This window comes from Eriocheir sinensis, chromosome 23 (genome assembly GCF_024679095.1).
Source record: "Eriocheir sinensis breed Jianghai 21 chromosome 23, ASM2467909v1, whole genome shotgun sequence".
NCBI lineage: Eukaryota > Metazoa > Arthropoda > Malacostraca > Decapoda > Varunidae > Eriocheir > Eriocheir sinensis.
The window spans coordinates 15,068,039-15,095,676 of record NC_066531.1 but is presented as its reverse complement, the minus strand read 5'-3'; the positions used below and the strand labels follow the sequence as shown (position 1 = coordinate 15,095,676).

Sequence of the window (27,638 nt, the reverse complement as noted above, 5' to 3'; positions counted from 1 at the left end):
TGTTCGCCTAACCGCTGGACTCTGCTGCACGTCGATACAGTCTTCATGAAGGACTTATTCTATCTGTGTGGACCGTTAAAACGTTACTAGTCCTGAGGTTCCTTATTTTTACCACTATATCACTGATCTTCTCTATTACCTGTAGGGTCCATCAAAATAAGTTGCAACTTTTATTTTATTTTATTTTTGGTGTATGTTTGAAACACTCTGTCGCCAACGCTGATAGTTTTGATTTTGTAGCTTTGTAGTACTTTTCCATTTCTTCTCTACCTTCTTCAGTGTAAACCTGGCATCTATCATAAATCCTTGCAATTGCAGCCATTTCCTCTTTATAGGGTCAATATCATAAACCTCCTTGCAATTACAACTATTTCCTCTTTATAGGAGTAAATATCATAAACCTCCTTGCAAGTGCAGCCATTTCCTCTTTATAGAGTCAATATCATAAACCCTCCTTGCAATTGCAGCCATTTCACTCTTTATAGAGTCAATATCATACCAGGGCTGTTGAGGTTTATATTTTTCTCTAACATAGTGTAGGGCATACGAGGATCTCTAAAATCCTCTCTGTCTCTCTCGATAAAAGGGGACTCCTTTATGGTGCGATGATACGCGCATTATAGGCCAGGGTGACTGCAGTAAGTAACATTATCTCCCAAACGGACACATTTCCTAGAACCATTGTCCTCAAAAATGTTAACAACGGTATAATTTGCGCGCTTTATTATTCCATTTCACTTGTATGGTAAGCCGTTATTTTCGCGTGTCGCACAGGTAACTTCTAATTTATCTCCTGCATCACGGAATTAACGTACTCTGAACCTTGATCTGTAACAACTGTCTGAGGAACACCGTGCACACAAACAACATCCACGTACAGTCGACGATAGAGAGTAGTGTCACGGTTTTCAGAATGTTTAGCGTGGTGGCGATATCTGGCAACTATACCACGGTGGCGCATTCACTGGTGATGTTAGTGACGCGCATTAGTGTGTAGTGTGACCGTGAAATTATAATATTGTATAATATTATATTATATTATAATATAAATGTAGTTAGAAATATACCAGATTACATGAAATCAATTTACAAATGCGATAATGAATGTCTTCTACATGATGATGATGTTAAGCCGGACGTATTACTTGGGTTCCGTGTCGCCGTCACAAGACTCGTGGGAGGAGATGTAAACACTTCGCACAACTTCTGTAGTTTAATATTCTTCCTTAGTAGTACACTTCACTCGACTCTTCACTGGCCACTAGCTTACTATGACTGGACTGGACTCTCTCGCCTCTTCTCCTATATATATCCAGAACAGTACAGTCCTAGAATGTTACAGTATATTTTAGATCATACAAGAACATGTAGCAAAATATATGCGAGTTGGCAACACTTCCCACCTGGCGTCTGGTCAGTGCCCTGTGGCGGACGGCTTGCCTTGCTCCCCGCCCCTGCTCGCTCCTCCCGGAGCCTTCTAGAGGCCCATGGACGCCGGGAAAGCTTCCAGCACAACACTATCCCCCTTCTAATTGTGATCGTCCCGATCACGCACTTAACTATATTCAAACATAAGAGAATTAATCAAAAACATAATAATCGTCGTATCGCTGTGGACGCTCATGTTGTCTCTGTCTTCTGTTCGCTGCCTCCTGCGCGTCTGTCTCCTAGTGCGCCTCGTCGTCGTCCGCTTCTTGGGGTGTCCCTGGAACATCTGCCGAAGCCGGGAGGTTATCTCCCTCGGCTGAAAAGGTCCAGAAGGCTTATGTCGTCGTCGACCTCCTCTTGGTCCTGGACGTCCCGTTTTCGTCGGCTGCTGGGTGTCTGTAGTTGTTCCAGGTGTAGTTTCCCGGACCGCGGTACCTCCGCCAGGCGGCTGACGTGGACAACGTTCGGCTTGGTCCTTTCCGTTCTCCGGATTCGGTAAGTCACGTCGGAGAGGCGTTCTAGCACAGTATAAGGGCCTTCCCAGGGGTTCTGTAACTTCGAAACTGTCCTTTCTTCCTCTGCGGGTTGTAAACCAGACTTGGTCTCCTTCCTTGAAGTCAACGTGGCACCTCATATTGTAACCGCACTTCATGGCCTCCCGGAGAACTTCAAGGCACCACGGACTTGATGGTGCACCTCTTCCAGCCGTTCCTCTAGTTGACGGGCAAATCTGGAGGCGTCCTTGAAGGCTTTCCCAGGAGGCTTTCTGTCAGTAGGTTCACCGGCAATCGCAGCTCACGTCCAAACATCAGCTTTGCCGGTGAATACCCGTAGTCTCGTGGACGGCAGACCTGTAGGTCATGAGGAGCGCAGGCAGCTTCTGATCCCATGAAAACTGATCATTGTTGCACTGCTTGGCCAACTCCTGGCCCAACGTCCAATTAAACCTCTCCACCATTCCATCTGACTGGGAGTGCAGAGGTGGTCCGGTCTTCTTGATACCCAGGGCTTGCAACACCCAGCAAGGACTGTTGACTCAAAATTCCTTCCCTGGTCGGAATGGAGCTCGTTAGGCACACCGAAGCGACGGAAGAACTCCTCCACCAATATCTTAGCGATGGTAGTGGCTTCCTGGTCAGGGGATGGCGTGGGCTTCCGGCCACTGGTGAAGTAATCCATTGTGACGCAGATGTACCTATTTCCGTTCGTCGTCAGAGGCAAGGGTCCTGCTATATCCACTGCCACCCGTTCATTGGGGCTCCAACCTGGTATAGTTGCAATGGGGCACGGTGACGCTTCTTGGGGCCCTTCTTTGCACAGCACACCTTACACGCGTGACACCATTCTTCCACGTCCTTCCTCATGCCAACCCAGTAGAATCTTTGGCGCAGGCGACTCAGTGTCTTCTTTACCCCAAGGTGTCCGCTGGTGATGCTGTCGTACATTTCTTTCAAGACTCCTTTCCGGGACTTCATAGGTAGCACCGTGGACCAGTAGTGGTCAAGACCATCATGAGAGACCCAGCGTCGCTGCAACACCCCGTTGCCCATCCGAAGAGTGTCCCACTGAGTCCATTAATTCTTGGTGGTAGGGCTTTCTCGAGATTACTTCCCCACCCAGGTCGCGTTGACGATTGACTCCAGCCAATCCATAATTGGTCTCAGATCTCGGTCCTCCTGCTGCAGTTTTCCCAAGTCTTCCCATGGCACTTCCGCTGTCTGTTCCACTGTAGTGCGGCGGCTATATTCTGGACGCTTTCCCCCTGGAGGCAATGTTGACACTCAAGCCTCGATGATGTCGTGTTGGACCGACTGGTTAAGTGTACAGCGTCTGTTGGTTTCGTCATCACCATCCATGAAGAAGACATGGACAAACTTGGGCTCTTCATATTCTAGGGGGAGTAGACTGCCCATGCGGTGGTAGCACTGGCCTTGGATCTTGTAGGTAGTAACGAACCCTTGCAGTGGGCTTCTTGGTGGCACCAAAGGAAGTCATCATTAAGGCAGCATTGTACTTCCAGATCTTTCTTCTGAAGTTTTTGGCTTGTGGGCTGTTCTCTGTCAGCAGCTTCTGCAGGATCACTGGCGGTGCCTGAAGGGCCTCAACTTGACTTTCCTCCAGTGCAGCACATGCCTGGAGCTTCTCTTGGCCACTTCTTGACTCTGCCTGGGGAGCAAACTGTGGCCATCGTGCCAATGCAGACCTTTGGGCTGCTGTTGTAGTCCTTCTTGATGGCATAGGAGAAGGCCCATTTGAACCAGGTGATGCCCTTTGTATTTGCTCTCTTTTGACGTTCAGCTTCCAGGCGTAACCTTTGCTGTTCCAAGGTTTCTTCTGCTCTCCTTTGACGATGTGCATCTGCATTCTCCAGCCTTGTGTCTGCACGTTGTTCATCTGTTGCCCTTGCTCTGGTTCTTTGGTGGTGCAACCTATCCGCTTCTTGGCGGTTTTGTCTCTGCTGGTCAGACAGTGATGCCCTTGCTTCAGAATTGTAGAGTCTGAGAGCCTCCAAACGATGAGCACGGTCTGCCTCAGTTTCTCCATCCCGTCTTTGCCGCTTACTGCGAGCCTGAGAAGTTAATTTGCCAATGGAGGGACGTTCTGGAGGCATTGTGGAGGTAAGGATGAATCTACATGCAAAAGGGAAAAAAAAAAAAAGTAATTTTGATGATTTTACTTAAAAAAAAAAATAATAGGTACTACTTTTGCCATTTTTAATAATAAAATAGGTGAAAATATAAAAAAAATGAAATTAAACAAAATTTGATACTATTGTGTGGCAAAAAAAAAAAAAAACTTTTGGCAAATTACTAAATTGACATAAAATACTTAAAGTAGTAATTTAAACCAAAATAACAAAATAAAATGTGACCTTACCATTAGGTGTAGCTGGAGGTTTGATGAAGCTGAGGATTCGTAAATGACTGTGAAAAGGGATTTAAATATTCGATGTGAAAATGAAGGGTTAAAATGAAACGGAAAATAACTCTTAAAACAAAGAAATCAACGTGAAAAGGAAGAAAATTAAAGCCTTTTGAAACGGAAATTTTGGAAAACGTCGTTTTGGGGATTGTTTTTCTTTTGCACTGAACATAACTCGGCTGAGTCCCTCTTTGTCCGCAACCTCCGCCGCTCCGGCATCAGCAGAAAACGCCGATGGACCCAACGTTTGGACCATTTTTGATAGTTTTATTAAATAACTTCAAAAAATTGTATATTAATGTCCTCATATTATGTGCCATGATTACTCGGGAGCATAGTACGCTTCAAAAACATATAAAGCCTATGTCTGTAGCTATCACTGTTTGGTAGTCTATAAAGGACATACAGACGGACGTGAGTCTACTTTATATTGCCCAATTCCACGTTTTTGGGAGCTAGGATGGCTAGGACTTGATGTAGTGCTCGCAGCTATTACAGCAGTCATCACAGCTGAGGGTAGTCATCACAACTATCACAGTAGTCATGCTGCTAGATTATTTGAAGTAACAGCTTGCAGGTGCCTGAATTCCAGTACTGTGCCTGTCCTCGACAGAAGAAAGTCCCCAAAATAGAACAAGAATTTGTAGAGGACCAAATAATGAACGTAAAATGTTCATTGGAGGAGTGAACAAACGAACAACTGAAGCCATTAGGAAAAGAGAAGAAAGAAGAAATCAATATGCTGCAAGACCATCAGCCAGTTACAAGCATCAGGATGTCTTGTTCAAAGTGATACCCTCGTCCTCAAATTTGACTGACTCGGAAGATGAATACACCCTTCAAGTACCAGCTCCATCATAGAAACCAAAGAAGGTGGAGCTGTGGGACAACAATGAAGAGATGAAAAGAAAAAAATAGAGAACAAAACGTCTGTTCTCTTCTTTCCACCACATGAGGTTTGTGACTGGGTTGGACTGTCTGACCGTGGTGCTGCATTACTATCTAGTGCAATCCTTGAAGATTTAGGGTTATTACAAAAGAGGATCCTTCCAAAGTCATAGATAGGAACAAAGTACGGGAGATCGAGGCAATCAAACGGACAACATTTGACAAAGGATGCACATGGAAAGTATAAGTTGTGTAAGGCATCTACTTTGATGGAAGGAAAGAAACTCTTACTACGGAGAAGATTGGAAATAGAGACTATAGGAGAAAGGTAATTGAAGAGCATATTGCTATAGTAGGCTGAACCAGGTTCAGAATATCTAGGCATTATTAACCTGCCACTGGTTCTGCAAAAGAGTAATAGAAAATAATTTCCTGACGGAAATGTACTTTGGCATTGGATGTGATGGACTACTGTAAATATTGGGAATAAATCTGGGGGTGATTTGTCGTCGAGAAAAGCCTCTTGCCCACCCAGTTCATTCAGGTTTCATCTGTCAGGTCCATGGCAATGAGCCGTCACTTTCACGTCACCTTTTTGAAAAAACTCGATGGTAAAACAAGTGGGCCACATGGCTTCGCAGCAGGACCAATTGGGAAAAGCAATCTCTAATGGGACTGTTCCTGACACACTGCCAAGGAGAAATCCAGGAAATTTAAACTACTCCAGATGGCTCCACAACAGCCAATAGGATTCTCCTTACCTGTAAGTTGGTAAGCACAACATCCTTCAGAACAACGTAAAACACTTTTTTACAACAAAGGAGACAGCTCAAAGACACAAAAAGGAAACAATAATAAAAAAAAAAACGCTACTTTCGCTGCTCCTAAAAAGAATCAAAAAGAGGGTGGCCGAAAGAGTGGTCAATTTCGGGAGAAGAGGGTGTCTGATACCCTCCTCTGAAAGAGTTCAAATCGCCAGGCAGGAGAAAATACAGGTGAAGGAAGGCTGTACCAAAGTTGACCAGCGTGAGGGATGAACGAGTCTAGAGGTGGGGTAACTCTTGCATAGGGAAAGCATGAGTAGAACGTCGTGTGCAGCGGGGCCGCGGAAGGGGGGGAGGCATGCAGTTAGCAAGTTCAGAAGAGCATTCAGCGTGAAAATATTGATAGAAGATAGAAAGAGAGGCAACATCACGACGGAATTTATGAAGTTAGAAAAACTATCAGTAGGAGGAGGAGGAGCAGCTGAGACGAAGAGCTTTAGACTCCACTCAGTCCAGAAGAGCTGTGAGTGGAGCCCCCTGCCACACACACGTGAGATGCACACTCCATAATGAGGGCGGACCAAGGCCCCTGTATAGTTGGATGGCAACTGTGTGGGGAGAAGAAACAGAACGCCCAACCTCGAGGAAGCTTGATTTAGCGAGAGAGGAGATAATGAAGTTTCCAGTTGAGATTTAGAGTTAAGGATAGACCGAGAATATCTAGTGTTGAAGAAAGTGACGGCTGAGTCTTGTTGATGAATAGGGATTGGTGTCTGAAAGATTGTGTCGAGCTGATAGGTGGAAAATTGAGTTTTTTGAGGCATTGAAGGACACACAAGGTTCCTTTCTACCCAATCGAAAATGATAGTAAAGTTCGAGGTTAAGTTACGTTCTGCAGCCTCCAGTCTGAGTCGTGTACTTCCTATTGGGATGGCCTTCCTTCAATGAAAGAAGTTGGGCCAATAATGCAAAGTGGGAGTCGTCGGCGTATGAGTGGACAGGACAGTTTGTTATGGAAAGAAGATCATTGATGAATAACAGGAAGAGTGAGTGATAGGACAGAGACTTGTAGGGAACACCACTGTTGATAGGTTTAGGGAAGAACAGTGACCGTCTACCACAGCAGAGATAGAACGGAAGCGGAAAGGAAAACTGGAGATAAAGGGAACAGAGCATGATAGAATCCGGGAAAGAGGGTAGTTTAGAAAGAAGACCTGTGCCAGACTCTCCATCGAAGGATTTCTGATATGTCTAGCGCAACCGAGAAAGTTTCACCGAAACGGCTAAGAGAGGATGACCAAGAGCAGTTAAGAGAGCAAGAAGATCGGCAGTAGAATACTCCTTGCGGAAACCCATACTCGGCGATCAGATAGAAGGTTGGAAGTGTAAAGGTGCTTTTGAATATTCCGGTTAAGGGTTGCTTCGAAAGCTTTAGATAGACATGAAAGTAAAGCTATAGGGCGGTAGTTTTAGGGATTGGAGCGGTGTTGCCTTCTTAGGCTGAGGCTTTGTACAAAGGTATACTTCCAGCAGGAAGGGAAGGTAGATGTTGATAGGCAGAGACGAAAGACTTTGACCAGGAAGGGTGACAGCACAGGAAGCACAGTTTTTAAGGACAATAGAGGCACTCCATCAGGTCCATAAGTCTTCTGAGAGTTGAGGCTAGACAGGGCATATAAACATCATTATGAAGAAACTTAACAACAGGCATAAAAAAAGAGTCAGAGGGGGTATGGGCAGGGAGGAGGAATATGCCCAGAATCGTCCAGGGTGGAGTTGTTTTCGCAGAATGTTTGGAAACGAAGTGGAGTTCAGGCCTAGAGAGATAGAAATGAGACAGTGCTCATTTCGTGTATGTTAAGAATTTGAGAAGAGGGAAAGAGGAAGAGAGTAAATTGGTGGATATATTTTTGGCTATTAGGTGCTGTGAAGCAAGGGAAGAAATAGATAAATCACAGGTGTTGACATTTCTTTTTGTTGATGAAAGAGGTTTGGTAAGTTGGAGAATAGATTTGGCTTTGATTCCGTACTGAAATGTAAAGTTTGTGATTAGTAGGAGTGTGAAGGCTCTGGAACCTTTTTAGCTGCCTGTCTATCTTTAATGGCATATATTTGAGAACAAGCATGGTTAAACCAAGACTTTTAGCATGAGGAGTAGAGAAATAACGTAGGATGTATGTCTCCCTCAAATTCCAGAGACAATCACCTCTGTGATGCGCTGGGAACACACAGAGGGTCTCTCTCCTGAAGCTTGATAATAATTCCATCGGAATCAGAAGAAGTACATCCTCAGGACGTCCCACCGACTTGAGGCAAAATGCCAGAAGGCATCGCCCTGCTTTGGTGGGTCCAGAGGATGAACTGGAGCGACAGGACAGGATACATAAATAAGGTCGACTGATCAGAGGGAGCCCAAATCAGGAGAGAACAGTTTGACAGAGTAAGCAGAAGGGTTAGAGGTATAAAGGAGAGGTTTAGTATGTTGGGCGTGTCTCCAAGACGCGGTCAGAAATACGTAGGGTGCTGAACCAACTGCTCTAGAGTCGTTAGAGGAGGGCAAAATTGTAGACTTATTCACCAGGCCGTCCTAGTGAAAGAGGATGAAAGCCAAAGCTGGTGGTGAACATTGAATCAGTGAAGGGAGAGTGGGTCAAGATGTTGTGCTCCCACTTTAGAGTTCAAGTAGTCAAAGAACTTTACCTTAGATATGGGATTGGGTGGGGAATGACAACACAGATGTAATTGGTAATAGTATATATTGATCTTAGCCAGATGGTGGAAAATTCAGAAGGGAAGTCAAGGTCAATGAGCACGAGCCAAGTGATGTCGTTGCGCACGTAGACGCAACATTCAGCTTTAGTTGAAAGGAAATTTAGGATAGAGATGGTAGGGAGACAGGTAGAGATTGCTGTCAGTAGCCTCAGAGACCTGTGTTTCCCGGTGAGGAGAAGAGAAGGTGAGGTTTAGAGGAGAGGAGAGATGGTGTTCCACAGAATGAAAATTAAAGCCATATCCACCATATCATGAATATGAAATATAAGTACTTAGCCTGAAATAACATATACAAGGAGGTCGTTGTGGTTAATGCTGTCCATATGTTTGTCAACAAATGATAAGCGATGGACTGACGGAGTGGATCATCCGTGCCGAGCGGCCGCTATTTCGCTGACGTCATTTTGAACAACACCGCCGCTGCCGGGAGCATCGGCCCAAACCTCTTCCGGCAAGCAGTCAACCAGGGCAAACGCGGACATCTCCCGGTGACTGCAAGCAGTACCCACCACCGTTACTACAAGGCGCCTTCTCAAGAGGTTACACACCCAGGTTGCCATATCTACAACCGCTGCCCCCACAACTCTCAAAATAACAAGAGCATCGCAGCCGTCCTACGTCTGGCAGCAGTGTTCCGGCGCCCGCCCTGCCACGCACCTGCCCGACTATATCGTCAGCAGTTTCCAGCAGCCATTACGGGGGTCAGTCTCCATGCCATCAGTCAACCTTCCACGCGCTCCTGCCGCGGCCAAGGTCTTCCAACGCAACTCCAAAGGCTCCAGGTACCCCATGAGCGACGACATCCTTCGTCACCAGCTCTACGTCAGCTGAATATTCTCGGTATTGTACCTGTTCCAAATATTTTCACAAGTGCAAACTCAGCAAAACTGCATCAGAGGCACGACTCTTTTATTTATGTGTATCTAACACTGTTAATCAGTCGTAATTGTGAGAGTAACGATCATTTGCATACGGTATTGATCCTTCTTGTTGTCTGTTAGCGGTAAAACTGTGATTTCCCTACTCTAATTCAAACTTCCTCAGTGTGCCCTTGCTCCGTTTTCTCTTCGCCGTTCGGGAGAAACCCGCACTTTAAGGGCATGCTCACCTATTTCTCCTAACCAAATAACGGCTGCGTTATTGGGTCATTATTTCATATAACTATAACATTATAACATTACATTATAACCTGACATTATAACCTTAACTTTCTATTACGTCTAACGGCCACCTTGCTTACCATCCCTTCTTGTTTTTAGGGGTACGGCGCAAACTTTTAACTCAGACGCGTTACGTTAATATTTACAGCAATTAAAATATGCTCATATATTGTAACTGATTTAAGCCATAATATGAACAAAGACACTCTCGCTAAACTCGGTGACACCTTTAAACAGTTAACGAGTCCCTCAGGTAAGGAGGAAGTGGAACACGGTTCAGGCACCAATGATCTTAATGTTGTAAATTTACGTTCAGGTACTCAGTATTCCTCAATTCCAAACAGGGACCCTTCACCTCCGGGTTCTTCGGGATACTTAACCCCCACTCAACCGGTCACAATGCCTACCAATCCACCTCCCCCCCACCCCCACCCCCCCCTCCACCGATTCGGGTCATTCCAACTCACGCCAGTTTTCGACAGTTCTCCGGCAGCGAGTCAGATTATTCGGCGACAGTTCCTAGATCTATGTGAGTCTGCCATCGTAAATTCCTCCATTACGGAAGATCATGATAAAATTGCATTCATTCGGTCCGAGTTATTACCAGGCTCTCGGGCACTAAATTTGATGCAGTCCTCAGCGTTTGCTTCGGTGGACATTGGAGTAAACTATGAGATTTTTAAAAGGAATTTCATAAAAATCTTCGGAGGCGGGAGTAAAGCAAGCTTCGTTAGACAGATCACACACACGGTTGAGCCCCTCCAAAAAAAAACCTCAACAAAGCCGATTTGGGACGCCATGACTGAGGCAAATCAGCTGGCGGTTAATTGTGTCAAAAGTCTAGAAGACGCGCAATGGCTCTCAGGGGGCAGTATGCAAAAACACTAGGTGAAGACAGTCTTCGAGTTGCTTTTTTACTTATTTCATATTTCAGAGAAGAACCGCCGTTCTGCCCTTCCCTTGACCTTCAAACCGGGCGGGAAGTTGGTTGACTTCGTCTCAGAGTTAGAAGTCAAGGTTCAAGAACACACTCACCATCAACCCCTCGCAACGGCAGCAGCATTGCAGGCACAAAGTAAGGCATCTCTCACCTGTAGTTTTTGCAAACGTTCAGGACACTCCGAGAATTCTTGCTTCGCGAAACGTAGGGACTCAACACACTCAAGACAGGGATCTGATAGGAGATCAGGAGGTTACAGGGGTGGCCATCACTCATCACACAGGAACCCTAGGCCAAACCATCAGCGGAAGGCTGCCTTTTGCCATGTCCACGGGAATTGTTTTCATGATTCAGACAGTTGTTATGCAATACAAAAGGCCAAGGAGGAACAGAAGAACAAGTCCTCGGCGGACAGTAAACCACCTCCTCCTCTTCTCGAATAAAAAGGCATGACTTTGTGACAGCCCCAAGGCGTACATCCAAGTATCCCATAAGGACGATACTAATTGGGAGCAACTTGACTCAGTCACTGCCGCCTTGGGACGGACAAGCATAATTGCCCTCCCTTGCAAGGTGGGCATAATTTCACTCACCTTAGCGGTAGACACAGGTACAACAGTCGATGTAATCTCAGACTCCGCTTACAGGTCACTGACACGACAGGCGAGAGGGGGAAATTGGCCGCTCCAAGAGAACGACCTGAATGTGGTAGGCGTGACAGGCACCACTTTGGGAATCCTTGGGCGAGTACCACTAACAGTCAGCTTACATGAAAAGGTATGTTCCTTTCGAGATTTCTTTTATGTATCTAGCAGGTTTGCCTTACCTGTGGATGGGATCTTAGGATTAAACGCCATGAAAGACCTGCACATAACCATAAACCCTGAAAGCAACGCGATCGTGTATCAAGGACGACGCATACAGGGGATGGTAAATCCATCGCCTATGTCACCTGTAATCCCGCCCTCAGAGGGGGAAAATGACCAACCCACCACAGACTCAGGGTCTCCCACCGCCCAAGTGTCACCTCTTACGGTCAAACCACACGAAAACATTACAGACTTGTGGCGGGCAGTAACGGCAGTCGTAGAAGGTCCTCAAGTAGTTCCGGATCGTGCTGCAAAACTTGTTAAAATCCGGTTACCTAACGCCCCTCCAACGGGCAGTGATGTGTGCATCGACGGAGCACCACACATACACCGGGTGACGGTGGAGGTAACTCTCGCGATAGTCAAAGAGGGAGGTATTGCAGAGGCATTGGTAATAAACACGTCAGGATCCCCTGTATCCTTAAAACACGGGGTTAGATTATGCCAGTGTCTAGTGTATGGGAAAAATGTAGCCCCGGAACCAGCTGCATACCCTTCAGCCCAAGTTTCAGGCATAACCTCGGCGTCTCAGGCTTCTCCCGAACAAGACACAGCTAATTTAGGTGCATTCCTAAAAGTTGCACACAATTCCGAAATTAAGCCAACCTTAGTCCGGCTGCTGGAACATTATAGGGGGGCGCTTGCTCTACCAGACGAGCCGCTTGGAGTTACGCAGTGTGCTGAACACAATCACATTAAGTTAAAATCCAATACCAATCCTGTATATATCAATGCATACAAGCTCCCCCACAGTCAGAGGGAAGTAGTGCAGCAACTTATATCTGATATGTTAGAACAAGGTGTCATCAAAGAATCGAACTCCCCGTGGAATTCACCCTTGTTTCTGGTTCCAAAGAAAGACGGTTCTTATCGTCCTGTGATTGATTTCCGGCGTGTGAACAACGCGACCGTGGATGATCATTTTCCGTTTCCCGTTCTTAGAGATCTTCTGATGTGTCTCGGTAGAGGAAATAAAGTCTTTACGAGTCTAGATCTGGTCAGTGGCTACTGGCAACTGCCTATGGATTTGAGTCCCGTGAAATAACGACTTTCAGCACACCTCATGGACACTATGAGTGGACGATGATTCCGTTCGGGCTCAAAGGAGCTCCCTTGACCTTCCAAAGGACAATGAACAGTATTTTTGGTGACTTGCTGGGCAACTATTTATGTGTATTTAGACGACATCATTATAGCAAGTAAAGACGTGCATGCACACATGGCAACACTAAAAGCAGTCCTACACAGACTTCAAGAGGTCGGATTAAAGCTCAAACTCACCTAATGTGAATTCTTAAAGCCTCGGATCAAGTTCTTGGGGCATGTCGTAGACGAATTCGGCATCCACACAGTGGACGACAAAATAAAGGCTATTGCCGAGTTCCCTCAGCCAACGTCTGCGGACAAGGTACGGTCTTTCTTGGGCGTCGCAGGTTATTACCGGCCTTTCATAATGGACTTCGCAGCACGCGCGAAAGACGTACCATTTCAGTGCCTCCCAGCTCAACAAACGAGTTTTGAGGATTTAAAGAAAGCGCTTACACAGGCTCCGGTCCTTGTCTTTCCGGATTTCAAGGACCCCTTTCAGCTTTGTACCGACGCTTCGGCTAGTGGACTAGGAGCCGCTCTGATGCAAACAGATAAGTCCGGCAAAAAGCATGTGATAGCGTTCGCCAGTCGAGTACTTACAGCTCCGGAAAAGAACTATTCTGTTACCCACCTAGAGGCTCTTGCCATTGTGTGGGCTCTGAAGCATTTTCGTGACATAGTGATGGGGTACAAAATTGTGGTGTATACGGACCACGCGACCATAACTGATCTTTTCAAGGGAATAAACCTACACGGTCGTCTGGCAAGATGGTTCTTAACAATCCAAGCATACAATCCGGAGATAAAATACATCACCGGGAAAACAAATGTGGTCGCAGATGCCTTATCTCGGAATATTCCGATAGGCGCGATTACCACCCCAGAGGTCATCCACAACTTCACTTCATCTGAGCTACACTGCTCAGCGAGACCACCCTGTGTGGAAGAGGTTAATTTACGCCCTCGAGTCGGGAGACGAATCAAATCTTCCTGAATTGCCAGTAACTTTTCACAATTCTTCCTATCAGAGGACAACCTCCTTTGTAGGTCATGGCCAACCAAACCGGTACCTATAGACCAACTGGTCATCCCAGACATATACGTCCCCGTGACGCTTAAGCTGGTCCATAACACACCCATTGCGGGTCACCCAGGAAGAGACAAGACGCTATCTGTCACCAGACGAAAATTCTACTGGCCCACATTACGGGTTGATGTAGAAAAACATGTCGCACATTGCGTCGTTTGTGCTAAGCACAAGGGGTCCGTCAAAGGGCCAGCACCTATGTTGCAATACCCAGTACCAGAGGCGCCATGGGATGTTGTTAATATAGACTTATTACAGCTCCCCCAGAGCCAACATGGTTCGCGCTACTTATTGGTATGCGTCGACCAGTTCTCTAGGTTTCTAGTTCTAGCGCCTCTCAAGGACAAGACAGCCACACGCGTGGCCCATGCCCTCGTGACTCACGTGTTGTGTCCACATTCGTCTCCTCTAATTCTTTTGAGTGACAATGGCACCGAGTTTAGGAACTCAGTATTGAGCGAAATATGCGCTCAGTTTAACATCACGCAATCCTTCATCACAGTTTACCACCCAGCTGCTAATGGGTTGGCGGAGAGAGCTAATAGGAATTCTGGGCATATTCCTCTGACTTCTTTATGCCCGTTATTAAGATTCTTCCAAATGATGTTTTCTATGCCCTCTCTGGCCTCAACTCTCAGAAGGCTTATGGACCTGATGGAGTCTCCTATTGTCCTTAAAAACTATGCTTCCGTGCTGACACCCTGCCTGGTCAAACTCTTTCGTCTCTGCCTATCAATATCTACCTATCCTTCCTGCTGGAAGTATGCCTTTGTACAGCCTGTGCCTAAGAAGGGTGACCGTTCCAATCACACAAACTACCGCCCTATAGCTTTACTTTCATGTATATGTAAAGGTTTTGAATCAATCCTTAACCGGAAGATTCAAAAGCACCTTTCCACTTCCAACCTTCTATCTGATCGCCAGTATGGGTTCCGCAATGGACGTTCTACTGGCGATCTTCTTGCTCTCTTAACTGACTCTTGGTCATCCTCTTTTAGCCATTTCGGTGAAACTTTCCCAGTTGCGCTAGACATATCGAAAGCCTTCGATAGAGTCTGGCACAAGTCTTTGCTTTCTAAACTGCCCTCTTTCAGATTATATCCCTCTCTCTGTTCCTTTATCTCCAGTTTCCTTTCCGGCCGTTGTATCTCTGCGGTGGTAGACGGTCACTGTTCTTCCCCTAAACCTATCAACAGTTGTGTTCCACAGGGCTCTGTCCTATCAGCCACTCTCTTCTTGTTATTCATCAATGATCTTCTTTCAATAACAAACTGTCCTGTCCACTCATACGCCGACGACTCCACTCTGCATTATTCAACTTCTTTCAATAGAAGCCCATCCCAATAGGAAGTACACGACTCCAGACTGGAGGCTGCAGAACCCTTAACCTCACACCTTGCAATCATTTCCGATTGGGGTAGAAGAAACCTTGTGTCCTTCAATGCCTCAAAAACTCAATTTCCCCACCTATCAACTCGACACAATCTTCCAAACACCTATCCGCTATTCTTCAACAACACTCAGCTGTCACCTTCTTCAACACTAAATATCCTCGGTCTATTCTTAACTCAAAATCTCAACTGGAAACTTCATATTTCCACTCTCGCTAAATCAGCTTCCTCGAGGTTGGGCGTTCTGTATCGTGTCCTCCATATACAGGGGCCTTGTCCGCCCTCGTATGGAGTATGCATTTCACGTGTGGGGGGGAGGGTGCTCCACTCACACAGCTTTTCTGGACAGCGTGAAGTCTAAGGCTCTTCGTCTCATCAGCTCTCCTCTTCCAACTGATAGTTTTCTACCTCTTAAATTCCGTCGCGATGTTGCCTCTCTTTTTATCTTCTATCGCTATTTTCACGCTGACTGCTCTTCTGAACTTGCTAACTGAATGCCTCCGCGGCCCTGCTGCACACGACTTTCTACTTATGCTCATCCCTATACTGTCCAAACCCCTTGTGCAAGATTTAACCAGCATCTTCACTCTTTCATCCCTCACGCTGGTAAACTCTGGAACAATCTTCCTTCATCTGTATTTCCTCCTGCCTACGACTTGAACTCATTCAAGAGGAGGGTATCAGGACACCTCTCCTCCCGAAATTGACCTCTCTTTCGGCCACCTCTTTTGATTTTCTTTTTCTCAGGAGCAGCGAGTAGCGGGCTTTTTTTTTATATTATTGTTTTTTTTTTTTTGTGCCATTGAGCTGTCTCCTTTTTTGTAAAAACACTTTCACACTCACACTCACTCACTCACGCACGCACGCACGCAAGCTCACATACTCACTCACCGTTCTTTGCGACGCGCACCCTGTCGTCGAGGCCACGCTGTGAGATGTGACCTTCGCCCAGCCCCCACGCGGTGACCACCCGGTCGTATGTGTCTGAGAGAGAGAGAGAGAGAGAGAGAGAGAGAGAGAGAGAGAGAGAGAGATATGTAAAAGAAAAATACGTATATTAATCTTTACATATGAAACAACAACAATAACAATAATTCCACTCACACAACTCTCCTGGACAGAGTGGAGTCTAAGGCTCTTCGTCTCATCAGTTCTCCTCCTCTTACTGACAACCTTCTACCTCTTAATTAAATTCCGCCGCTATGTTGCCTCTTTTTCTATCTTCTATCGATATCTTCATGATGACTGCTCTTCTGAACTTGCTAACTGCATGCCTCCCTCCCTCCCGCGGTCCCGCTGCACACGACTTTCTACTCATGCTCATCCCTATACTATCCAAACCCCTTATGCAAGAGGTAAACTCTGGAACAACCTTCCTTCGTCTGTATTTCCCCCTGTCTATGACTTGACATATTTCAAGAAGTGTATCAAGACACCTCTCCTCTCGAAATTGACCTCTATTTTGGCTACTCTTTACTTTTATCTTTTATGGGAGCGGCGAGTAGCAGGCTTTTTTTTTTGTACTCTTCTTGTTGCCCTTGAACCGTGTCCTTTGATGTAAAAAAAAAAAAAAACTACTAATACCTTTGGGCACGGTGGAGTGTCCGCTGCCGAAAAACTCCAGGAAGTCGTTGGTATAGATGCCAGTCTCCCGCTGCTTCATCATGCCCTCCGACGGGTCCACAGCGTCTATGTGCCTGTGGGAGTGGCTGTAGTAGTTGTAGTAGTAGTAGTAGTAGTAGAAGTTATAGCAGTAGTAGTAGTTGTTGGGAATCAGTAAATTTACCCTACCCAACAGTTAGGTCACTCGCAAAGTGAATAACACACCCGTCAGACAATCCCAAACAAACAAGTGCTTACCAGCTATTAGGTGGTGAAGGTATCCAACAAGCAACTCCAGACAGCCGAACAAATAATAATCCTACCGGATCCGTGTAGTAAAATCTATCTGTCTCAAATAACTGCTGGGGGCACTTAGCTGAGAAGCGGGTTTCAAAAGATATTGTTGTCTCTGAAGTCTCGTTGCCGGGTGTAGTATCCCTCAGTCAGTTAATAGAAGGCACACTGCGTCCGAGTTAATGGGTGGGCTGCAGTGCCTTGGTCTTTACTTTGTGAAGGCCGGTGGTGGAGTGAGAGAAAACCAACCACGTGGGTCTGAAGCGATATTTTTTTATTTCTCTCGCCAGGTGGCGTGGCTTTCCTCTCTGTTTCCATAGGTTAAATTATCCTTGCTCTTTAATTTTAATTCAGCAAGAACAATTAGTTATTATTTCATGAAAGGAAACACTTCACTATTGTTATTCCTTTCATTGTAAATGTGGTTAGTCTTCAGGCAGTGAATAAGTTAATTCTGTCTCGGTTTGGGAGCCGATCACCGAAGTATTCAAGTACCATCGAAGGCTTATTTGAGCTCGGACGATACTCATAGTTGGCTTGAACTCTCGGCCCGAGACTAGTTCCATAAGGGAAATAGTTAATTTGTCTAGTCCCCCGGTTAACTGGCCTAATTCCTAACATAGTATAGCCTATCGATTTTAACTTGAGCCCTTGGGCGCGACACAAGGATTACCCACGAGACCGCGCTGGTGCCACATCACTCCATTACCCTCCTCAGAGAGGGTGGCTATCTCTCTCTCTCTCTCTCTCTCTCTCTCTCTCTCTCTCTCTCTCTCTCTCTCTCTCTCTCTCTCTGCATGGCTGCGCAGGGCGCAAGAGTGAGATCTACTTCATTTGTCCATTGTGGCGTAACGTTGAATGGTGCGGCCTGGCGCCTGTTGCCAAGGTCCGTCAGGCGGCAAAGTTGCATGAGCCACGTTGCCAAGTGATATGGAAGGTTTACTGAGTCGTTGTCTTTCCCTCTAATCCCAGGTCGAGTGCCCCAGTCTGCGGGATCTGCGAGAGCAGTACCTCTCCCGGTGTCGTGATATACATGGGAATTTTTCCCTTTCCCTAATGCTGGGTGAAAAGGCGTTCACCCCTGGACATGACGTCATGGGATATCTGCAGGAGATGGGCATCCTCCATCTCTTGTAGGGTCTCTTTATGGAAAGTTCTTTGTATTTCACTAATGCATTTTTAATAAACATTTTATTATATTTTAAACTAGTGCTATATCTGAATGGACCATTTCAAAACTATCTTCCTAATAACTTTTATCACCCTTAAATTATTCTAATTATTTGCCTTCCATTTTATTACTCCGGTGCCATATGACCAAGATGTTGCGGCGCCATGAAAGAAACTCTATATCAATCAATCAATCAGTCCCTCTAATCCCAAGCCATTCATAACACCACGCAGTCGTATTATGAATGTATGTAAATTCCATAAATAGATAACGTACAGACTAACAGTGAGACAAAACGTCATGCGCAGGTCATCGCTAGATCTGTAAACAATGGGGGTTTCGCCGGGCCAAGTCACAGGGCTCAATTTTAAGTTAGAGTTGATGGACTATAGTAATGCCGCTCCTGCCCGCTCCCAGTTCCCACCCAGCGGCCCTGCCTTTACACAAGCAGCTGTAATTTCCAACACATCATCTTCATCTCTTGGCGTTGGACTCGTGTTGAGGCTGAGGCACTAGCAGGCATGAGGGAGTGGACTGGAGGATATTTAAGTATGGTGACCGGACAACCCCCTGTCTGCGGCACCCACCTGAAGCCTTCCCGGTGGAGTTCGCGGCCCACGCAGCCCGTCCCAGCGGCCACGTCCAGCACCCTGGCCTTAGCTCGCCGCTCCGGGGGTACCCAACGCAGCGCCTCCTCCAGCGTGATGGCGGGGCCACGGTACCCGCCTTTCCAGATCATCTAAGGGGACGGGGAAGCGGGTGATTACAGGTGGGTACCCCAGGGGCCGCATCACTTCACTCCCGGACCTCAAGGAGTAGTCGCCGGTTTAACGCAAAATCATTCCAGCGATACCCCATGATTCTGCGTAGGCACTTGGTACCGAAGGCATCTCTCTCTCTCTCTCTCTCTCTCTCTCTCTCTCTCTCTCTCTCTCTCTCTCTCTCTCTCTCTCTCTCTCTCTCTCTCTCTCACCATCTCCTCGTAGTTCTCGGACCACTCGTCGTAGCCGGCCGCCATCTCCTCCGGCGTGACCCCCGGCCTGTGGACTTTCGCGATCACCCTCATTGCCATGTCGCCCCGACTGCCGCCCTCAGACATTATCCTGCAGCAGGGAAGAGACAGAAGAATCACAGGCAGGGCATGACTACAGTACAGTACAATTCCTTTATACATCCTTTATATATTTACGAAGGTAGGTACGGTTTTCTAGCCCCGCGCCGCACTCCTCGCTGATTTGCCGGCTGGCTCTCAAGCTCCGCCCACCTCCATGGCAAGTGTGGCCCGCCTCTCTCTCTCTCTCTCTCTCTCTCTCTCTCTCTCTCTCTCTCTCTCTCTCTCTGGAATGGAATAGACTAAGCAATCACATAGTTAGTGCAGCGACGGTAGCTTGGTTTGAGTAGACTGGACAGCTACATGGACGAGGATGACAGGTGATAGTGAGGTGTGGGTGCAGTAAGGCTCTCCGGCTTATTGCACGGCCAGCTGAAGTTGCTCACTCTCTCTCTCTCTCTCTCTCTCTCTCTCTCTCTCTCTCTCTCTCTCTCTCTCTCTCTCTCTCTCTCTCTCTCTCTCTCTGTGTGTGTGTGTGAGAGAGAGAGAGAGAGAGAGAGAGAGAGACTCGTGATCAGGGTGTTATGAATGAACTACACACACACACACACACACACACACACACACACACACACAGGCTTCACGGTCTGACAGGGCGGCAGTTTGAGCCCGCTCAGGCCGGATTCTTTCCGTTGACTAGGAGTGGTTACTATCCCCCCTTGTAGTCCATGGGCCACCCTGGAATATCATACACTTTCGTCGGGCATCATTCCGCAGCGCTCGTTTTCTTCAGGATATAATAGGTTTTATTACATAGAAGCTAGTTTCGAGGAGCTTAACTAGTTTTACTTGCACGTTTACGAAATAATAGCATATTAAAATCTATTTTTTTATATGAATAGGATAGTATTCCACAAAAACTTGTGGTATTCTCTAATGCTTAAAAGCGCCAAAGAAAATGTACTTTTATGGCTGACTAACTTAAATTCAATATTTTTTTTTTTTTAATGCTTTAATGAATATTGAATTGAATAAAAAAGCACAAATAAAGTATGTCAAATATATGTAGTTTTATTTATACAAAAAAATATTTACGTACCTATTCTAATAAGGTTTTAATATTAACTGTAAACAAACGCCTTGCCTGTTCGTTCTGATGAATATTTCGACTCACGGGACTATTCTCGTTTTTTAAGAAGACAGAAGACCGTAATGTTAGTAAATATAATCCATATAATTTTGAAATGGCCTTGCGACTTTGGGAATTTGTTAGAACAAATTACTTGTATGTTTATTTTTACATTTGTTGTACTTGACATGAGACCGAATGTGCATCAGGCACCTGCCCACCTTGCTGGCGGCGGCGGGAGTCAACCAAGACACTCACCTGTGCCTTCCTGAGGAAGACGGGCCAGCTACAACGTCTGTGAGCACCTCACAGGACTTCACCAGGGTGAATAAGGTCTAACAGACCTTTACAGCCCTCACAACCACCAAGAAGAAGACGACTTGTCAAGGTGCAAGCTCCCACCCATGGGTCACCTCAGCGCTCACCAGACCAGATCTTCAGCAAACTGTACTTCTTGGGCTCCAGAGGCCATGGTTTCATGGCCTGACTAGTTCCTAGACACTGAAGAAGAAGAGGCAAGCTGCAGCAGTGCAGCTGGACTTACGTTGTAGCTGGCCCGTCTTCCTCAGGAAGGCACAGGTGAGTGTCTTGGTTGACTCCCGCCGCCGCCAGCAAGGTGGGCAGGTGCCTGATGCACATTCGGTCTCATGTCAAGTACAACAAATGTAAAAATAAACATACAAGCTAAGCATGTAAATGTCAACAGAGTAGATGTTGTTTGGGATTCATATCCAGAGATCTCAATAAAAAGTCTTGAACAGGTCCGCCGTATGAAGAGTGTTGGAGTGCAGACATTCCATCTTAGAAGCGCCAAGCAGAAAGTCCCCAAGAACTGGAATCAGTATCTAGCCTCAGGAAAGAACAAAGAGGCATTCATTAAATATCTGCTTCAGCAGTGGCAAGACATGGAATTTCAGTTAGGAAATTTAACACTTATTTTTGCACATGGTACTGATTGTCATATAATCAAGGAAGACAGTGGAAAACTTAGTACACATCCACTAACAGATCTTCAGTGTGACCACCAGGAGGCAGATACCAGACTGCTGCTACATGCAAAACATGCCACCGAGTCCTGTCATAACACACCAGTAGTTATCCTTAGCCCAGATACAGATGTTTTGTGCTTGCCATTGCCTGTGCTTATAACATTGCTGCCAGTGTTTTATTCAAACTTCCAGTCAAAGTGGTTTTATGTACAATATTGATAAAGTAAAAGCAGTTTACAGTAGAGATATATGTGATGCCCTTCTTGGATTCCACTGCTTCACTGGGTGTGATAGTGTCAGCTCTTTTAAAGGAAAGGGAAAAGCATCAGCCTTGACTGTGTTCAGAAAAAATCCAGCATTCAGGTCATCCTTCTCAAAACTTGGTTTGGATTGGTTACCATCGGAAGAGCTACAAAATGACTTTGAACACTTCACATGCCATCTATATGGATTTCACTCAGAAAAAAACATTGATAAGGTCAGGCTACAAGTCTATCAGAAGAAAATATGTGGTACAGTTTATCTCCCTCCTACTCAAGACAGTCTTCATTGTCACTGTTTGCGAGCATGTTATCAAGCAGCACTATATCGACGTTGTCTTCAGAAATGCATAAATGCTCCAACACCTGAACATCATGGCTGGCTATTAGAGAACGGCAAGCTTAAGATCAAGTGGATGACTTTGACAGCTATGCCAAGAGAGGTAACTGAATTTGTACAGTGCAAGTGTAAAACTGGCTGCACTGTACAGAGATGTACTTGTAAAAAGAACTCTCTCCACTGTACTAGTCTCTGTGGTTGCTGTAACTGCCTGAACATGTTCAAAGAAATAACATCAGAGAGCGGAGGAAGAAATTCAACAGCTAGATGATGGGGATGGAATGTAGAGCACAGAAGATTGCTTAAATATGGAGAAGACCAATATGATACTAAGAGGAACGGCCAGCAGACTGGACAAAAGCCATCATTGTTCCAGTTCACAAAGGGAAGGACAGGAGAGGGGACTGTGGGATCTATAGAGGTATAAGTCTGTTGAGTGTACCCGGAAAGGTAAACGGAAAAGTCATAACAGAGGGTTCAACGACTTACAGAGGAGAAAATCAGTGAAGAACAAGGTGGCTTCAGAAAGGGAAAAGGATGTTTGGAAAAATATTTTCCTTCAGGATGGTAATAGAAAAAAATTAAAAGAAAAAAATATACGCTGCCTTCATGGATTTGGATAAAGCTTATGACACAGTCGGTTGGGAAGTCTTAAGGTATATGATGTGGGAGGAAACTGTTTAGTGCAATAGTCATTCTATGAGGCGGCATCTGCATGTGTCAGAATTAATGAAGAAACAAGTGAACATTTTGATATAAAATTGTTTTTTAGTTAGGTTTGTGCAATGTCTCCATGGTTGTTCAATATTTATATGGATGGTGTTATGAGAGAAGTGAAGGGCAAAGTTGGGGAAGTTGGAGTAAAAATGTACAATGAGGGAAGGAAGTGGGTGCTGAATTCTATTTTATTTGCTGATGACACAGTGCTCATTGCAGAAAACGAGTGACTTACAAAAATTGGTTAGTGTCTTTGATAGTGTATGTAAAAAGAGAAAATTGAAAGTAAATGTCAACAAAAGTAAAGTGATGGTTTGTGAGTGGAGTAGAAGTGAGGGTGTGGATTTTGTATGCCCATATAGAGTGGGTATTGAATGTGAAAAAGAATGTAAAATAACTTTGAATGATGAGGAAATGGAGGAGGTTAATGAATTTAAGTACCTGGGATCAGTTATGTGTAAGCATGGTGGTACAGAAGGAGAGACAAGAGAAAGGGCACTGCAAGGAAGGAAGGTGGTAGGGTCTTTGGAACGTATCATGAAGGGTAGAAGTGTGAGCATGGCGGTAAAGAGGGACTTGAGAAATACAGTAAAAGTACCAACCCTCACATATGCAAGCGAAACATGGGCCTGGAATGAAAGTCAGAGGTCCAGAGTGCAGGCAGTGGAAATGGATTATTTGATGAGTGCATGTGGTGTAAGTAGAATGGATGAAGTGTATAATGAGAGTGTGTATGAGCGTTTTGGAATGTGTCGTGAGGGTGTGGGAAGAAGTGTGGAGTGGTAGAAGAAGTGAAATGACAGACTTTGAAGTGGTTTGGCCACATGGAGTGAATGGAAGAGGGTTAAATGACCAGGAGGGTTATATGGTGAGATAGAGGAGAGAATTTTAGAGGAAAACCGCCAGTGAAATGGAGGGATAGGGGGCCGGAGTATGTCAGAGATAGAGGTGAAGGATCCGTGAGAAACCTTGAGCAGGCAAGAAGGGAGTGTCAAGATAGTGAGAGATGGAAGCTCCTCTGCCGTGGCCATCCCCTGGTGGGAGCTTCAAGGAGCAGGTATCGAAATGAATTGAATAGAAACGGTCCCTAAAGTGAGGTGAGATACTGGAATACACCTACAGTAGCTATATAGCTGCTGCAGTGGAGGTTTGGGTGCTGATTATCCTGTGCATGGGAAGTTGGAAGTGGTGCCACAGCAGTAGCTTAAGTTTGAATACATTTATGAAGCATATATAAGAAATACAGTATGCAGATGTCCATTTTCGAATATATGCAAGATAATTTCTCGAACAGATGGAAGAAATAATGACAATAACAGTAGTGTACCATCCAGAAAGTGGACCGACTCTGCTATTTAGTATAGGCCTAGGTATTTACATGTGACAAGGGAGGAGGGACATGGACTTACAAGAGCATGGAAACTGGAGGCTGTTGTAAGAAGACCAGTTGGAAAACCAGTGAAGAGTGAGATAATTTGGAATGGTATGTTGCCAAATGGGCATGTTTATCAAGGTATGTTGACTTTATTATTATGTGCAATACATTGGCAGGGTTTCTGTACTGTCAACTGTAATGTCAAAAGGAGATAATACAGGATAAATTTTTGTAGTAAATCTTTTCTTAGGATCACATTGACGTAATGTTACCTATTAGTCCGTGGGCCACCATCAGATATCGTACACTTTCGTAATATTGCATAGAAGCTAGTCTCAAGGAGCTTAACCAGTTATATGTGCACGTTTACGAAATAATAATATATAAAACTTTGGTATGTATAAAATAGTATTCCTACACGTTAAGTGATAGGAAAAGCAACTCTAAGCACTTTTTCATCTATGGCAATTTGTGTTTAACGCCTTCGTTTTAAAGTTACAGGATGCTTAAATACGAAAATTGATCCAGCCTTTGGTCCTGATCTGAAAATAAAGGTAGAGACATCAGGATGGTTGCAAATTACTCTAAAATACAAGACAAACAATTTATATTCAGACAACATTGGGCTAATGTTAACTATTTGACCTATAAAAACAGTCAGTTATGCATGCTGTCATGAAAATACCATTTGCATCGTATTTTTGCTTAAACAAGTTGTACAGCCTAAACAGTTGCCATTAGACAAAGACTGTCTTAATGTAATTTGTTTGTCTTGTAAAGTAGAGTAATTTGCAACCATCCTGAAGTCCCTACCATGATATTCAGATTAGGAACAATGACTGGATTCCAATGAATTTTTCTTATTTAAACATCCTGTAATTAACTGGAATCCAACCTTTGTTCCTGATCTGAATATCATGGTAGAGACTTCAGGATGGTTGCAAATTACTCTACTTTACAAGACAAACAAATTACATTAAGACAGTCTTTGTCTAATGGCAACTGTTTAGGCTGTACAACTTGTTTAAGCAAAAATACGATGCAAATGGTATTTTCATGACAGCATGCATAACTATGACTGTTTTTATAGGTCAAATAGTTAACATTAGCCCAATGTTGTCTGAATATAAATTGTTTGTCTTGTATTTTAGAGTAATTTGCAACCATCCTGATGTCTCTACCGTTATTTTCAGATCAGGACCAAAGGCTGGAAATTGATCAATTTTCGTATTTAAACATCCTGTAACTTTAAAACGAAGGCGTTAAACACAAATTGCCATAGATGAAAAAGTGTTTAGAGTTGCTTTTCCTATCACTTAACGTGTGGGGAATACTATTTTATACATACCAAGAAGCCGATGTATGAATTTTCACTGTATGTTAATGTGCAAGTATTTTTGGTTAAGCTCTACGGATAAAGTGTTGAGAACATTGCTGCAACCTATTACAAGTGAAAAATTTCAATGCGGACATATGCCCGACGAAACTTGTTTTCTAGAGCTATTTTGTGAGGGTGGCCCACGGACTATTGAGCAAAGGGGATGGGGAGTGTGGTGTGTGAGGTCCTGGCAGTACCCATAGATCGACGATAAAGAACACTTGCTCATGTCGGGAGGGTACCTGCTGCTGGCGATTACGAGACCAACGCGTGATCAGGTCGTGGTGAATTACACACACACACACACACACACACACACACACACACACTTTACACGTGGCAATTCCCGGCTAGACCGGCTGGGTGCTCTCGGGAGAAAGTACCTTCACACGTGGGAGGAGCCGCCGGGAGCATCAAGACGTAAACTGCTAGTAAATGCAAGGGCATGAATTCACCCCAGACACCCCAAAAGGCTACTACCATATCTTAAAACCACAATGAGTTTGGTCCATCAGCCTAATATTGTAGAAATACTTTAAGTAAACGAGTTTTATCATAAGTAGTATTGATTGATTGATTGATTGTTTATTGTTGCATTTAACAACAAAGGAGAAGGGAGGAACATGCCATCCCAACCCCCAGGCATTACATAGTGTGATTATATAATACACGGAAATAACCGTTCCTTATACCTCCTTCGATATATCGCTAAGAGATAAACATTTCCCGCAATGTTGCTGCCACTCTCTCAAAAGTTGTTTTGCGCAGCCTCTGCTTCTTGTAGAGCTTATCTTGTTGGTCCCACAAGTGTCGATGCTGTCTCACTTTCCTCCAGCAATGCCACCTCGGCCTCCCGGCTCCAAATCTTGTTATCTGCATCTGTCATTTCTTGTTTTATTGGCGCCGACATGTTGTTTACCCGGACGCCAGTCGGCAATACAAGACGGACACGCTCAGCTGCAGAGAACTTGCCGCGAGAAGAGCCCCCAGACCCAGACCCATACCAAAAATGCTGCCGCGCCTGTATTGCCAGCCGCGAATTGCCAAGTGTAAAGCCGCCTTTAGAGGTGAGGTTCGTGATTTACATGAGAAGAGATCGCAAGAAGAGAAGAGGGAGTTTTTTTTGGAGAGTAATGGATATGAAAGTGAGAAAATAGTTCATAGGGTCGAGAGGAAGAAGGGAATAAAACTAACAGAAAAGAAGGAAGGGTGGAAAGTGACATATACGAATATTAATGGAATAGTTTCATCGTAGATAGAATTAACGACTATTTGAGAGACAAAGAACCTGATATTGTGAGGCTGACGGAAACTAAGTTGTGACTCAATTGAGGTGGTGGGGATTGGAGAAGGTGCAAACAACATATGGAGGAGAAACAGAAAGATTAAACAGGGAGGAGGTGTGATGTTAATGGTTAAAAAAGGCATTAGGGTGGAGGTGGTACTTGAGGGTGAAGGCTTGATAGAGGTGTTGAGAGTGAAAATTGTGGGTGCTGAAGGAAGAAGGAGGCATTATGTAGTAGGGTATGTGCCCCCATGAACAAGCGTATGGGGTTGCGAGAATATAAACAAATGATACAAGAGACGGTGAGTTGCAAGGATGAAATATTGAGGGCGTGTGAGAGAATACTTATAATGGGTGATTTCAACTGCATGGAGGTGGAATGGGAGGATTGGGAGACGCAGGGAGCAGACGAGTCGTGGGGAGGAAGACTCCTGCAACTGGCAGTGGAACATGTGCTGACTCAGTGGATCAAGGAACATACCAGATTCGGGAAAGAAGGCGAGGCATCAAGACTAGACCTGGTATATATTTAGTAAGGCGCCGGAAATAATAGAAAATCTTAACGTAGATTGTCCAATAGCGAAGAGTGACCATGAGGTTGTGGAATTTGAAGTATCAGAAAAGAAAACGATTGACCGAAAAGAAAATCACAAAATTGGGAGAAGCAACTACTGTGACTTTGTTAGCATGAGAACCTTTTTTGAAAATGCAAATTGGAGTGGGCTGTACAAAGCCAA

At 45.1% G+C, this 27,638-nt stretch overlaps 1 protein-coding gene across 3 annotated transcripts in view; it reads right to left on the bottom strand.

The window, feature by feature from the left end:
• The window catches only part of LOC127002501 (demethylmenaquinone methyltransferase-like), a 101,977-nt gene extending 82,394 nt beyond the window's left edge, over positions 1-19,583 (bottom strand). The window contains exons 1-3 of one of the 3 annotated variants that reach the window (XM_050868522.1): positions 19,351-19,570; positions 18,965-19,116; positions 16,895-17,007 (exon numbers count right to left, since the gene is read on the bottom strand). In XM_050868522.1, coding sequence (XP_050724479.1) covers positions 16,895-17,007; positions 18,965-19,116; positions 19,351-19,551 — 466 coding nt within the window. In that variant the 5' untranslated portion in view covers positions 19,552-19,570. Of the gene's footprint in view, positions 1-16,894; positions 17,008-18,964; positions 19,117-19,350 lie in introns of all 3 variants that reach the window. The other 2 variants (XM_050868519.1, XM_050868520.1) reach the window with 2 other exon arrangements.
• Positions 19,584-27,638: the final 8,055 nt, after the last annotated feature.